Source organism: Numenius arquata, chromosome 26, assembly GCF_964106895.1.
Source record: "Numenius arquata chromosome 26, bNumArq3.hap1.1, whole genome shotgun sequence".
Lineage (NCBI taxonomy): Eukaryota > Metazoa > Chordata > Aves > Charadriiformes > Scolopacidae > Numenius > Numenius arquata.
This window is the reverse complement of record NC_133601.1, coordinates 4,205,138-4,219,944: the sequence shown is the minus strand read 5'-3', so window position 1 is coordinate 4,219,944 and position 14,807 is coordinate 4,205,138. Positions and strand designations below refer to the sequence as shown.

At 44.3% G+C, this 14,807-nt stretch overlaps 1 protein-coding gene across 1 annotated transcript in view; it reads right to left on the bottom strand.

Moving 5' to 3' along the window:
- Window positions 1-14,130, bottom strand: part of LRRTM4 (leucine rich repeat transmembrane neuronal 4) — a 238,088-nt gene extending 223,958 nt beyond the window's left edge. Inside the window, exons 1-2 of the mRNA XM_074164083.1 lie at window positions 14,127-14,130; window positions 10,482-12,028 (exon numbers count right to left, since the gene is read on the bottom strand). Of these exons, the coding sequence (XP_074020184.1) occupies window positions 10,482-12,028; window positions 14,127-14,130 (1,551 nt within the window). The remainder of the gene's footprint in view (window positions 1-10,481; window positions 12,029-14,126) is intronic.
- Between the last annotated feature and the right edge of the window lie 677 nt (window positions 14,131-14,807).

Here is a 14,807-nt window from a genome sequence, read left to right as displayed (position 1 = left end):
AGGCCACTTCAGACTGCCTTTTATGCCAGGAACAAAACAGACCCGGTAGGAGTCCCTTAAGGCTCCAGACAATCCTTTTTGCTTTCAGGTTGAAGCAGTAGCTGAAGCCCCAGCCCTGTTCGGTGCCGCCCCGCGGGAGCCTCCCCGGCCGAAGCAGGGGGGAGGGACACAAGATGACAGGACACATTTTCAAAGGTTTAAGGCTTGATTTCAATGCTCAAATTCTAATGAAAGTCAACGTGACCTTGCTTTCCTTTCTCCTTTTGACAGTCAGTTTGCACTGAGATGTTCTCTCCCAGCTCACACAGTAAATTAAGAGCAGAGTTCGTAAATCCTCGGCCCTCCAGCCCTAGCTGGTGGATCACCCTGCGGGCCAAATACACAAGGAGGAAGGACACCCCCCAGTTTTGGAACGAAAGGTTGAGCTTCCTGCATAGAAGCTCTCTCCTACATATTCTTGAATCTTATTTAACTCTCAATTATGGCAGTCGCACGACACATCCCTCTACTCGAGAGTTCAAGTAAGAAAGTGCTGTGGTTTCTTTGTAAAATTGGAAGAGTAAGAGGATCCAGAGTAGCAGACTAAGATCCAGCCTTAGGTTCTTTCACAAATCAGAGCTGTAAACAGCATGCAGACCCACATTAAAGAGGAGCAATGCCTAATTGCCTAATGGCATTACGCATAATGCAAGCCTGAGGATGTTCCCACCACCCTCCGTCTCACACACACAGGACAGAGCTGCTCTGAAGCTCGGGAAGATCAGAAGTTGAGCAGAAGCTTTGTACAAATTCTTGGTCAAATTCATTAATTGCATCATTTTTTCCTTCTCGGTATTAAAAATGTGAAGAACTGTAATCAGTTTGTTTCCAAACAATGTGTGATGTTATTAAGTTGTCCTGCCTTTTGCCTGTTACAGCCCAGCAAGGACACACGGTCCCAGGTGAAGGCCCTACCACACGGGAACAACAGAGAAAAGCAATCTGAAGAACACTGAGGCATCTATTTCCACAAAATCTAGGATGAGACATGACGTTATAGATAGAAATAAAATTACTACTAAAATGTATTACTCTTAGGACTTGTTCTGTGTGTTCTGACCTCTGTGTGCGTATATACACATCCAGACACTGAACATCTGCCCCGACCTCCAGTACTCCTTAATACACACATTCTGTTAAATTAAATGGATAATGATGACCCAGAAAAATCATTTCTCTCATCTCCACATAATGTGAGAAGTGCACGGTAATTAACTAGCCTTTAAGAATGACACTGTCGATTATTTCAGGACAATCAAATAATAGCAGAGAAATAGAGTCTGAATGGGAAGGACAGTGTCAGATGTACAGTTTAAACAATAGCTGTTTTGCCTGTCATTCATACCAAATTACTGCAGGAGGGGGGAAAGAAAAACTATTTATAACCTGTCAGTCTCAAGAAACCACAATTATGATGATTTAATTAACACATGGAGAGGCTTCAGGCAATCACATCGTTCTAAATTTAAGAAGTAGCACATTTCAGGCCCAAGATGATTTAGAACATTAACAAATGCTAGTTGAACCAGGGCAAGAATTTGATGGCCTTGTTGGTTCCTTTTAAAGCATCCATCACGGCACAAAGATAATCCAAATGGATGTGTTAGTGAAAGATGAGAGCAGTGAAGAATCATCTGGGGTTTCAGAGGCCATCACACAGAAGAAGATGATTTTTAATGAGAAGTGAGTTTGAAAATGAGCAAAAACACACAACTGAAGTCTATTCATCAAAGACACTCTAGACATTGGAGAAGTCTGGAAAAAAAATTATGTTAAGGTGTATTAGAGTGCAAGGCACTAAGGGTGAGACTGACCTTCCCACGGAGAGCTTGAAGGTTGTACTCGGTGCCAAAGAGGTCTGTCCTTGGCCTGATGCCCAGGAGAGTTTTACCCTGTGCACAGAGCAATCCCAGAACACGCCTTCGCACTGCGCAGGACTGGGAGTTGGAGATGCCCAAAAAACAGAATATTGTCAAAGGTTTCTTAAAACCTGGACTGCAATACTCACCGCTCCACTCCTCTCCTGCAAGGAAATCACTCTTCATGTCTCCGTTTTCTCCTTCTATGCCCTACTCATTTAGATTCCCTTCTGGGTCCTGTTCTCCAGACACAAAACGAGTCCTTCAATATTTTCATACGGCGATTAAACTTGGGAGTTGTCAGCTGGTACCCAAACACAAATAGTCATACATTGAACTTACCTTCTTTCACTTTCTAGTGCCTACTTCTTAATTGGATTAAAATGCAAGTAATGTCCAGGAAAAGCCAACTTCTTCCACACAAGGAAAAAAATCTTGACGGAGTTTACACAGAAAAGAAAATACAATGAACCTTCTGCTTTAAAATTGGTTCTTTCATTGTCTGTCAAAAATTGGAGATGGAGATTGCTTCTTCTGCAATGTATATTTATATCAGCATGCAGTTGGAAGCACAGCGCGCCCCCCCAATGCTGAGTGTATCAAAAGATCTTTGCACACTCCATAATTACTAAGCTCTGCCAGTTGCAATGAAGGACATGCCACATTCCACAATACATTTAATACAAAGTGACTTAACAACCATCTAATTTTTCTCCTGATGTAAGGCTTCTGCAGTGCAGCTGAAATGTTCGGACAGAAAATACTAAGTATTTTTATATGACAAAAAAACTTACAAAATTTATTATCAAAATCAAGATTAAGGTCAGTCTTCCCAGAAATAAAACACATACCTTCACAAACTCACAACATCAATGGCCACCTGGGATCATAAACTAACTGTTCATGCTCTTTTTCCCCGTAGGCTAAACCCAGAAATGTTATTTTTTGGTTTATTTTTGCGTATGTCAGAGGAAACTGAATAAATAAATACTTATTTTCTGATGGTGAAAAAAGAGACGAAAAATGGAACCTTCATAGCAAAGAGCTGTTGCATACGATCGTGATCGACGGGAGAGAGGAAGTAAAAATTAGGATAATGGTACTTAACTGATGAGTTTTGAGATCTTCAGATAAAAAGCACTATGCAAAAAAGTCCTTGGTTTTGTGTCACACAAAGGACAGAAACCAAAGGAGAGAAGTTGAAGCATCATTGCCAAGTCCTGTCATTTTCTGAAGGAAGTTGCCTGCTGTAAGAGACACAGCTTCGGAAGCTTTCAGGAAAGACTCTCTGGCCTCCTAGCATCCAGGAACTTCTCATATTCCAGCCAGATATATTTAAATATATCTAAAGACCCACAAAAATAGATCTATACTTGAGCTAAGAACCAAGGGTGGAGGCTTTGCTGTAGCTGGAACATACCCCAGATGGTGAGAGATTACAAATGAACAGCATTTCTGGCCTTTCTTGCCTTCCCCATTCTTGTGGGTGGAAAATTCCCACTGGAGAGCCCACAGGAGCAGCATGGCCCCAGCAACAGCTCTCCATTTCCTTCTGGTTTAAAACACCAAAAGACAAAACAAATTCATTAGGCTAAAAAGCCAATATTCACAGAATCATAGAATGGTTAGAGTTGGAAGGGACCTTAAAGATCATCGAGTTCCAACCCCCCTGCGCTGGGCAGGGACACCTCCACTAGAGCAGGTTGCTCCAAGCCCCATCCAGCCTGGCCTTAAACACTTCCAGGGATGGGGCAGCCACAGCTTCTCTGGGCAACCTGTTCCAGTGCCTCACCACCCTCACAGGAAAGAATTTCCTCCCAATATCTAACCTAAATCTCCCCTCTTCCAATTTAAAACCATTACCCCTTGTCCTGTCACTACACTTCCTGACAAAGAGTCCCTCTCCGGCTCTCCTGTAGCTCCCTTCAGATATTGGAAGGCTGCTCTGAGGTCTCCCCGGAGCCTTCTCTTCTCCAGGCTGAATATTCCCAAGTGACACCCTCTTACGCCGTCCCTTTGCTGCATACTCTGGCTTCTAACAAAATCGGAATTTTGCAGCCAGGAACAGAGAGGACAACTCCCTGGAAATCCCTCAGAACTGATCCAGTCATCTTTTTGTGGAGATGGAGAGATCTACACGCAATCTCGGCTTATTTGGCTGCACAACGGACAGATGTGATAAAAGCTGATTAGTGTCAAAAATGTTTACCGCTCCAGCCCATCTGTGTTCAGTCCCAAAATACCTGGCTTGAAATGACCAAATACCAGGATGTCAGTGGTGCTGCAAACACAAATCACACAGGATTTGTCGGTGGCAGAGTGTTTACGGCGCGGGGAGCAGGACGGGGGCTGCGCGCTCCCGTGTGCCGAGCAGCTCCCGCTACAAACACTGCAACCTCCAGAGCCGAGCAGGGAGAGCATCTCCATGGACGTGACACGGTGGAGACCTGGAATGTCATCACAAAGGCTTTGGAACGTGCAGGTCCTTCCTCCCAGGGAAAAGCAATATGTGAGCATCACCGAGAATTGTTATTTCCAGCCCCCAGCCCAGCTCGGATACATGTGCGCTCTAACAGTCGCTGGAGTTTAGGTAACAGTCTTAACATCAAGAATCAGGTCAACTCTATTATCCTGAAGGAGAGTTTGAGAAACATTTCCAGCAGCAGGATACTTACTAATAAGATTGTTTGCCCCTTCTACATTGTGGGTTCTTTATTTTTTGGTGTGTGTTTGAAAGAATAAAAAAAACCCACACAAATGAATAGGTTCAACAGATTTCTCCGCTATTTCTGTTAGCGTCCTCCCTCCTGGCATGAGCTACATAATGGACTAAAATCGATTTTTTTCTCCTCCTTAAAATACTGGCAGAACATCACAGAGTTTGAGGAAAAGCAGAAGAAGGGGTGAGAGAAAGGAAAAGAGCGACAGAGAGGGCAAACTGCATCTGTCACAATTCCAGCAACGCAGGAATCCTTGGAAGGGCCTGAACAACGGTTCTAAGAGGAATACAAGTATTTTCTTCTCTTGTACAATGCAGCACTCTCCCCATTTGAGCAGTCCTCACTTCATAATTCAAACCATGAAATTTCTAAAAAGTGGCAAAATTAGGGGAAGTAGGAAAATAGATGGAGAGAAGGCAGAGGGGACAACGGTCCATCAGTCACCCTCCCAGTGGGATGTTACGCTTTAAGACTATGAATCCTTGGTGCAATTTCAGAGTTCTGTCAATTAACTGTCAGGCTCTGGACGAGACCTGGTGGAGCAAACGTAATGTCTGAAATGCCGTTAGGGAAGTTCCCAAGCCCAAGTCAAAATCTGGGAGATGGGGGTTCGGCTCCTTCCCTTGCCACTGGTTATCTGCATTATCTCAGAGGAAACCACCTGCAAGGTCTCGGCAGCACCTGCGTCGCAAGACCAAATTTCAGAGAAGGCAATCTCTCACCCGGGCACCCCAGTAAGGACTGAGTAAGACTTTCAGAAGTGTTCAGCTTCCTCTGCAGCTCCCTTTGCAAATTTACAGCGTCTCAATTGCTGCTGATGCACAGCTGGCTGAGCTCTTCCGGAAATACGGCCAGTCATTTTGGTGATAGCTTTGGGAAATCTCACACTTTACAAGTGCTGAGCCCAGGAAAATTTGCCCCTGTGCATTTATTTCTCCATCACTAGTACTTCTATAGAACAACTTTCTGTGCGCTGACATTATACTCGTTATTGCAAGCGTGCGATGTTAATGAAGCCTCTGAACGGTAACAAACACAAATTTCTACCTTCGGTCCTAATCCTCGAGGCATTTCTAAAATTTACCTTCTCCTCAAACCTCTCCCTGGCCCTGTGCCCAAAAGATTTTACCTCTGAGCTGCTTCTGACATATTTATTCCAGATATACTGCACTGAGGAAAAGTGCTATCAGCTTAGCCTTTGCTTACTCTCCCAATACAAACACAGAGCTTATGACAGAGTTTCATTAGACTGATTCACCCTTCAGTTTGCAACTCAAACAAGAATTTAAGGTCCATCTACAACCACAGAGAGGTGGAGGAAAAGAGGCAGAGCAGGAGCCACAGCACAGAAGGACATGAGAAAGGTGAATGAACAATGTCCATCCTACAGTGCTCCAAAATAGGGGCACTGGAAAGACGGCCCTAAAATGACAACAGTAGGCTATCTAATTAACAGTTACTGCTTCCCATACTCATCACCTCCCATATTCTTCTCTTTGTAATGTAATTCCTATGGAATCACCTTCCCGTTTGCATTCCCCCAAGCCAGGATGAACTAACAGCTCTGCCATGAAGTCCTCGCTGAGTGGTCCTTATAAAAACATAAGGCTGATGACCAAAGGAAATACGATCACTGCTCTTAAAAAAAAAAAAAGACAAAGAAAAGTCCTGCTAAATGATGGAGTGATTTCTCTCAGGAGGTCGCAATACCCCATAAACTCAGTCTTAGCCCTTGGGCAGCCCTTCCAAAGTCGGGTCGCAGAACCACGGACACCCTCGCAGAACTGGAACCTCGGACTAAACAGTATGTGGGCCACGGAGACTATTTTGTTTTTTCCTTTTTGCCTCCTGTTCAAAACAACACAGTAATGGTGTTTAATAAATAAATAATAAACAACAGTGGTGCGTCAACATTTCCTTTTAAATTAGGCTCAAAAGGAGGAGGTCAAGAGCAGCCCAGCGCGTCTGCATATGCTGCATCCCTTTATCAATCCATTTCTTCCCACTGGCAAGAGGGGAGGAAGCAGAATTCAAAGTGAACATGATTTTGTGTGACTGATTTAGCATGTATGAATACAAGTGACAACTGCCCTGGTTTTCACTCCGATGGCAAACACGGGAGCGTCGCGACAGAGATGTTCTTGCATGTGAACAGGTGGACTTGTTTGTCGAGCGCTGGGATACGGTTAGACATTGAGAAACCGAAGTGTGAAAAGTAACCTCCCAGGGTCTGTGTCAACCGTCTCTCAAAGGGCTTCACATCAACTCTGCTCAGTTAACACAGAAAAGATGTTCACTTGTGTGGTTGGTTGTTGTTTGTTTTGTAACTGCCAGCCTGAGAAACGGGAGATGATTAACCTTCCAGGAGAAAGGAGGAAACATTTCTGTTCCCTCTCCCCATACACCTTCACAGCGTGCTATATGCAGATATTTGGTGTGTGATACGTAGGAAATAGATAATATTATAGCTTGGTTTATGAAATTGCTTTTTATGGCTCCCAGATCTTCAGCAAATGTACAAATAAATATGAAGGAGAGAGGGAATAAGATGCACAGGCAGAACGCAAAGCAAATACCAAAATGAGATAGCAGCAGTCTGCTAACTGGATGGCGACAGCCAGTATCATAAGCATCCAGTTTTTTTAGAAACCCCTGCCAATAGACTAAATAGCATACCATAGGCCAGGTGTCAGTGATTATAATCCCACCAATGCCAAGAAAGTTGCTCCCATTTACAGCAAGCCTGACTTTGGCGCTCTCCCTGTAATACAAGAAATAATTCATAAAGCATGGACTGGGAAAAGCAGCCCTAAAACCTGTACCTGCAGCTCCCCTGCCGTCACCGCACGGACCTGACACGGGGCAGCTCCCGTTCGCCCCCGTTGCTTCGTTGTGGGCTAGAAATCTTGAAAAAAAAGAACAACCCCCACCTCCCGTGCTCCCGTGCAGAGCTGCGGTGAAAAAAAAGAACCTGCATAAATACGGCAGCGTGTTGTTTCCAGGCCAGTCCTGCCATGGGAAACACGTGGTTTGTGGACGAGCTGAGCTGGACATTTCTCAAAACAAAATCATCCCTGTGAACACAATAAGGTTGCTCAGACCACCTCAGGCCACGCTCAGAATCCGTTCCTTGTCACCAACTACCAGCAAAAGAGCATCCTTCCCAGGTTAAAACGGAACTAAGGCATTATTTCTTTCCTGAAAGACACACTGTTTTTAGACATCTCAGCTGCTTGCAGACGTGGCGGGGGGTAAACATGTGAAAGCAGACAATCATTTGAAAAATAGTACTTAAAAAAAAAATAAATAATCAATAAACTGGTAAGCAATGAATTCTGAAAGCCTGCCTGCCCTCATTTTGAGAGCCAGACACTCTTCTCCCCTCCCAGTGGTCCTTTGCTGGGAGAAACCTCAGCCTGAGCACAAGGAACGAGCAAGTCAGAGCGACGGGAGGACGGGCCTGAGCTGCCTCGCTTGAACCAAATAACAGTTTTCCCACCAGTATGTACATCTAAGTAAATTAGCAAATAACGAGATGCTCCATTTTATCTTTTTTCCCCAAACATGAAACCTTTCCGCTGCTGAAGACACTACAAGGCTATTTCTTACCATTTTTAAGTACTGTACAGTGCATATCTATCCTTTTACAAGTGGAACCTTGTAGCTATGGAGACGAAGAATGTTAAATCCAAGCCGAAGATAGTATTTCAGTGGGGGCTTATGGCTGCTACATGTGCCTTCAGTGATCTGCTGGTTCCCGTCTCCTGAAATCTTCTGTACCAGTAGCCAACACACCCTAAATCACGCACCAGTACGGGGCATACTTCCCACCAGTCACAGCCCAGGACAGCCCTGTCGTGTTCGGTACAGTCTTACTGATTTACACCGTAACCACGAATCCCACACACACCACGATAAACAGCTTGAGTTCTGCTGAAGTTTTTCACCAGTGTCACTTAACCTGAACAGAATTGGGGGATACAATCGTTCTGGTGCTGTGATAGTACCTGGAAACCAGGTGAACTGGGGTCCCCTGGTGTTTAATGCTGTGTGTAACAATCGACACTAACTTGAAGAAATTGTGCCACATTGACCTTCCGGTACTAGAGCTGATAGGACCCTTCGATTTTTTATCTGCCATAATCCAATTTATCTGAATTTCAGTCTCCCAAACAACATCCCATATTCCCTGTCTTCTGCGCACCACAATCACGATCCAAATTCTGTTACAGATTATGGTTCCATTACATGGACTTCCAGTTATGACGTGCAGATTCAGCTGTCTTCCACATCATCTTGGTGTAAATTAATCAGCATTTTATTCGAGCTAATGAAACTTCAGAGGTGTTAAGTTTCAGCATGGAGAGGAGACAGCCTTTCAGGTCAAATTAATGCTCCTTGTGACAGCCAGTGAAAATTCAAATAACTTTGTTAGCATCACTTGCGTTCTATTTGCGCTGCTCACAGGAAAAAATCCCCACACCTTGATTCACATGATACCGGTGGAAGTGACAAGGGTACAACACGTGGTTTTCTTTTTTTGAAGACAACACCGCTCCAGAGAAAGCAACCCCAAAACATACACCTTTTTTTTTTTTTTCCCTCTTCCCCTTATCTTCATGGTCTAAAACCAGCTGGGTGCCAAATATGAAACATCTTCAAGATGCCCTGTTGTCAGAAAGCGAAAACACCCACTTTTAAAAAAATCAGGATCCCAGAACTGCCGCCTGCTCAACACTGCCCGTCTGTCAAAGACACTGGGCAAAGTCTACCGTTGTCAAACCCAATTCACATACATGGATACAAACAAATTTCAACGGGCACAGGAAGCGCTCTCAGGTAGGATTTCCACAACCAAGGAAGCAAAATCAACCGTGGTCCCCCAATACCACATCACGTGCGGGATTAAGTAACAAGTACTGAAATGTAATCGCACAAACCCTCCTTACCAGCTATAAATAAGCAATGGCATTCACAAGTGAAATCAGTTCTTACGTACACATTTAATAGAGTCATTGACAATATAGCGGTGAAAAAATACGGTATTTTCTTGCCAAAGCTGAACAACAGAAGCACTGAGAGCTTGTGCTATTTGTATTTCCCACGTTGCCGAGTCAAAACCACGACACGGCCTTAAGCGCGTGAAACCGTTAACTCTAGTAGAGTTGTCTCTCAAGCTAAGTCTTCACTGACCACTAAAATGAAAAGAAAAAAAAACTAACAAAAAACCCAAGAATCACCCTCTCCCAACCCAGAATTTGCAAACGTCCTGTTTGATTTATGGTTTTCCAAGACTCGAGTTCAGAAGAGCCGGTAAAGCAGCTTGTCTGTTCCTGCTTCTGCAGGAAAACATAAATAAGTGCCTGACTCTAGGCTGTGCTGCAGTCCTGCTGTCCCCGGCTTTACTCCTGAACCAGACAGAAAATGCAGAAAATCTTTGGCATTATCTTTAAATAGGCCATAAACCCCTCAAGATTTGATGTCTGGCCTGGAGTAAAGAGGTTTCCATATTTCTTTTTTTAAACAGAAATGTTCTTCAGCTCCTCTGTTTCTACCAATACATTAAAAATGGGACTCTTGTAGCCACTGCTAATAAAATGGAGAATAACACTCCAGATGCCTTTATCATAGCTGTTTACCTCAACTTAATCTATTCGTTTCATAAGTCTGAATTATTCAAAGTAATCACCATCGCTTCCCTGACTGTTATTTAATGAGACAACCTTTCATACCGAGCAAACCCAAAAGCAAAAAAACACGATCTCATTAATCTTTCTAGAGTTTAGAGACACCTCAAGAGCTTCAAACATTTACCTCTCCTTCCCAGCAGCTGAAATGGTTTTAGGAGGATCATGGTTCATACCTCGCATTCCCTGGAGCCAGAGATGGTATACGTGCAGGGCCCAGATCCATTAACGGATACATCCATGGTCTCAGAGTTTGTTGGCTTGTAGTCCACGTAATACTCCTGTAAAGGGGAGTTCATTTGCCTTTCAGACTCTCGGGCCTTTTTCCTGCGCCTCTTCATGAGCGAGTGCTGCTGGAGCTGCTTCATGCTGGCTGGGTACCGCTTCCACGACACGTAGATAACCAACAAAATCATGGCCACGGAAAGAAAGAGGGCCACGCTCCCCGCGATTATTTTGTGAAAGGAAACGTGCTCGTACTCTGGTTCCACCCCAGGCGTCGGGAGCTCTGCAGAAGGGCTCGGCACAACAGACGTCGGCTGGTTGCTCTCCAGTTTGGAAACGGTAGGCTTAGGAATGAAGACAGGTCTCTGAGGGGTTTTGGGTGTCTGGTACGACCTTTCGGTAACCACCACCTGGATTTCAGCACAGATATTATACGTTTCCACAGCATCGCTCACCTTTTCACCCTGGATATGTTTAGGGCCTGCGCATATCATAGTGCTTTCTTTATTTCCCTTGAAATTCTTAAGCCAAGTAAACAGAGGGCAAATGCTTCGAGTACATTCCCACATATTTCCGGAGAGAGTGATGGAGATGAGCGAGATCCATGTATTGATGGTCTCCTGCGAGATGTTGGTGAGTTTGTTGGAATCCAGGTTCAGCTTTTGCAGGTTGGGGAGGCACTGGAAGGTCCCAGGCTCTACCCCTGTAATGTCATTGCCTGATAAATCCAAGTTGTGCAAGGAACTCCAAGTCCACGTTAACCCTTGGCTGATAGAGCGGATCCTATTCCACTGCAAGTAAATCGAGCGCAGGTTGAAGAGGCGTGGAAAGTGGGCAAAGTTGATCTTAGAAAACTGGTTGTGCTCCAAGTGGAGCTCCGTCAACTTCAAAAGGCCAGCGAAAGCATTACGGGATAAGCTCCGCAGGCGGTTGTAGCCCAAATCCAGAAAGTCGAGGTTTCGGCAGTCTTGGAAAACTCGGATGGGCACGGTTTTCAGCGAGTTAGACCGCAAATGCAAGATCAGGAGTTTACGAAGGCCCTTGAATTGCTCAGACTGAAGCACCTGCAACTTGTTGTAAGAGAGGTCCAGATTGCGGAGGTTGGGGACCGGGTGAAACGTTTTGTTGTGCAGATGGGTAATTTTGTTGGAGCTTAGAATTAATTCCTTCAGCCTGCGGATCCCCTGAAATGCATCCTCATCCACGGAGCTGATGTAATTATGGTCAAGATAAAGCCATATGAGCTGATTCAGGCCCGCAAACTGATTTGATTTAAGCTTCTGAATGCTGTTGTACCGTAACGATAAGCCTTGAGACCCTCCAGAAATATTTTGAGGGATGTCTCTGAACGCGTGAGATTCGCAGTACACAATCTTGCCATCGCATCTGCAGTTCTTGGGGCAAGCTCGCTGAGCCCCCGCAAGCACAACAACCAGCACCATGGGAAGTAGCACTAACACCACACTCATGCCTCTCAGCTGCTTAATTAAATGGAAACCTACAATATTAAAAAGAAAACAAATGGGCATTGTAAAGCTATTAAAACAAACCTCCAACAGATTACTAACATCAATGGGGCTTCTAATAAAGCGTTAGTGAAGCAGTGGATTTTGGAGACAACCTGTTTGCCTCCTGTCTTGCACTTTTTGTTGTGCAAATTCCTGCCCTTTGAGTTTCTGGCTTGCCATCTCTCCTACCGGCACCATCACCAGTCCCACTCTTGTTATTCAATTACTTTTGTGTGATTTATGATCCCTTGGAAGGACCAAGAGCCTGTTCTCTATTCGCCTTTCTCCTGTACATCATCTCTCAACGTAGCTGGTATATCCTTATCGCTAGATGCTGAGGTTTTAACAATAAACATATTTGTCAAGTCACTGTGCTGAATGCTCCATAGTGCTGGAAAGGAAATGAGCCAAAGCTTCTGCTATTTACGTGCTGCTGAACGTGTTCCTTAATAAAAGCAACTGCAAGTCCAATTCCTCCAAGAATTACTGCAAAAAGTGAGAAATCTACTTATCATAAAGTTTGATCCATCTTTAAAACATACACTGATTGTAAAATTAGATATTATATAAAGGCTTTACTTTTTGCATCGAGTGATTTGGTTTTAAGAGTAGGCTTAAGCAGGTTTACTCATTATTTTTATGAACCTAAAATCCATAAATAGATGCACAGAACCAAAGTTGAGCCATATAGAGCATAGAACCATATAGCCATAGAACGCTAGTGTGGAACCCCAATACCAAGATAATGGGAGAGGACATATTTCTTTCAAATGAATCATAGTCTTAGCACATACTCATTTAAAGTTATCCAGATGTAACTGTGAATACCTAAGCATTTATTATCTTGGATATACATTATATACTCTAGGAAAATATACACACAAGTACGTACATATAAGCATTGTCTCAGGAGCAGCAAAACACAGAAAGTTTAAAGGGGTATATTTAGATTTCAACTCCCCTCTCTCTTCCCCAGATCTACTGATTTTCAGATTTTGCATTTGAGATGTCAATTTTCTCACACGGCAGCAACGCCGCTATGGCAGGACAGGCACATCTTCCACATTCTTGGAATAATTCTGAGAGGGGGCGGAGGGGTTGTCAGAAAACCCAACATACATACGCACGCTCTCCTTAGCCTGTCATCATTTTAGGACTGGTGCCTCTGTCCAGAGTTGCAATCTTGCTGAGAATTAAAATGCGTTCTTCCAACAGGGAATATTTTAAGGGCTGGTATCTCCATAAATAATTACTTTATTATTTATCACATACACAAAACCAGCCCTGTGCTGCAGTTACCTAAGCCAATTTAAAAAAAAAGGGTCAATCTGCAAAATAATTCCTAATCTAAAATGCCCCTGAGTACATGTCTCTGCCTTTCACTTTAATGGTTAGATTTTTAATTGAAATCCTCATTTTTTGCTACTGCCTATGTGCCAGCAGCAGCCAGCTAGAAATATGTTCTGGCTGTTACAGACTTGGGGGCTGGGGGGAAGGAGGGAAGGAAATAAACCTGTCACACTTGAAAAAATAAGACTGGCAAATGACTGCTGGAAATCTCGCAGCAATATCAGGGGTATCTTTTCAAAAAAAACCAAACAAGCCTTTTCAAAACCACCTATACAAGCAAATCTCCCCCCCCACCCACCCCCGCCTTTGCTTCCCACATACTGCAAAGTGTTAACAGTCCTTTCTGACAGCCGAAATGACACCACGACAGGCTCAGAGAATAGGAATATAAACCCAGAAGAAATCCTGAGCGTGCCTCATGCATCCATGTACTTATCTCTCCGTGTGCAGGTGTGTGGGTGGGTTCTACAGACAGCGGACGTACTCTCCACAGCCCTTAACTCGGTGCATGCATTTACAGATTAATTACATATAAAACCACTGCAGGAGGAAAGGTGTGTGTGTGTGTTGGGGGGGGGATGCATGATCTAAAAATACAATAGCAAGTACAGTGAGTCACCTGGCAAAGGAATGCACTGCTGCTGTTTAGACTGTTTCCCCCTCCTGAACAGCTAAAAATCCAACTGAAAAATATACCATACAGCTGTGGTAACAAACAAACAAGAAAAGTTCACTTACCCATCCTTTTGTCATCCACAAATGTCCTCCTTTTCCTTTCTCCGGCTGTGTTCTTCTCTCTCTTCCCCCTTTTTTTTTTTTTCTTCCTTTCCCTTCGCCTCTCTCTCTTTTTAAAACTGGTCTCTTTTCTTTAAACCATCAGAATCTTCATGTCACAGCACGGTTGCCACTCACATCACCGCCATCCAGCGTGCATGCCAGTAACCCCCACAAAGTTCCCTAGAGAGGACAAGCGAGAATTTTGGGGATGAGGAAGGGAAAGGATAGGGAAGGGGTTGGGGGTGGGGAAGAGAGGACGAAGGATGGGGGGGAGCGTGGGGGGGGGGGGGGTAGGGAGGGACTCTAAGCTCCGAGAGCCGTTGTGTAAGTCATCAGAGAACCATCAGCATTAAGTGGCAATCAGCAAGGAAAAGCTATAGCAGAGCACGGAGGTAAACCAACTTCTCCGGGAGAAATAAAAAAAGCTCTGCCGGTACCTAGCGTTTCTCATTCTGCTGCCTTTTGCCATTCCCAGGCACAGCAATCCATCCTCCAGCTCCTGGAGCGGCCAGGCCTCCTCTGCTGGGCAAGACCCCAGTTTAAAAGCCACGCAGGCGAGGTTTATCCATTTAGCTGGTCAGGTTTAAAGTGTTTTGTAGCTGTGCTGAGAGGCAGCTCTTGTCTAATTCAGAAGGCTTTCCA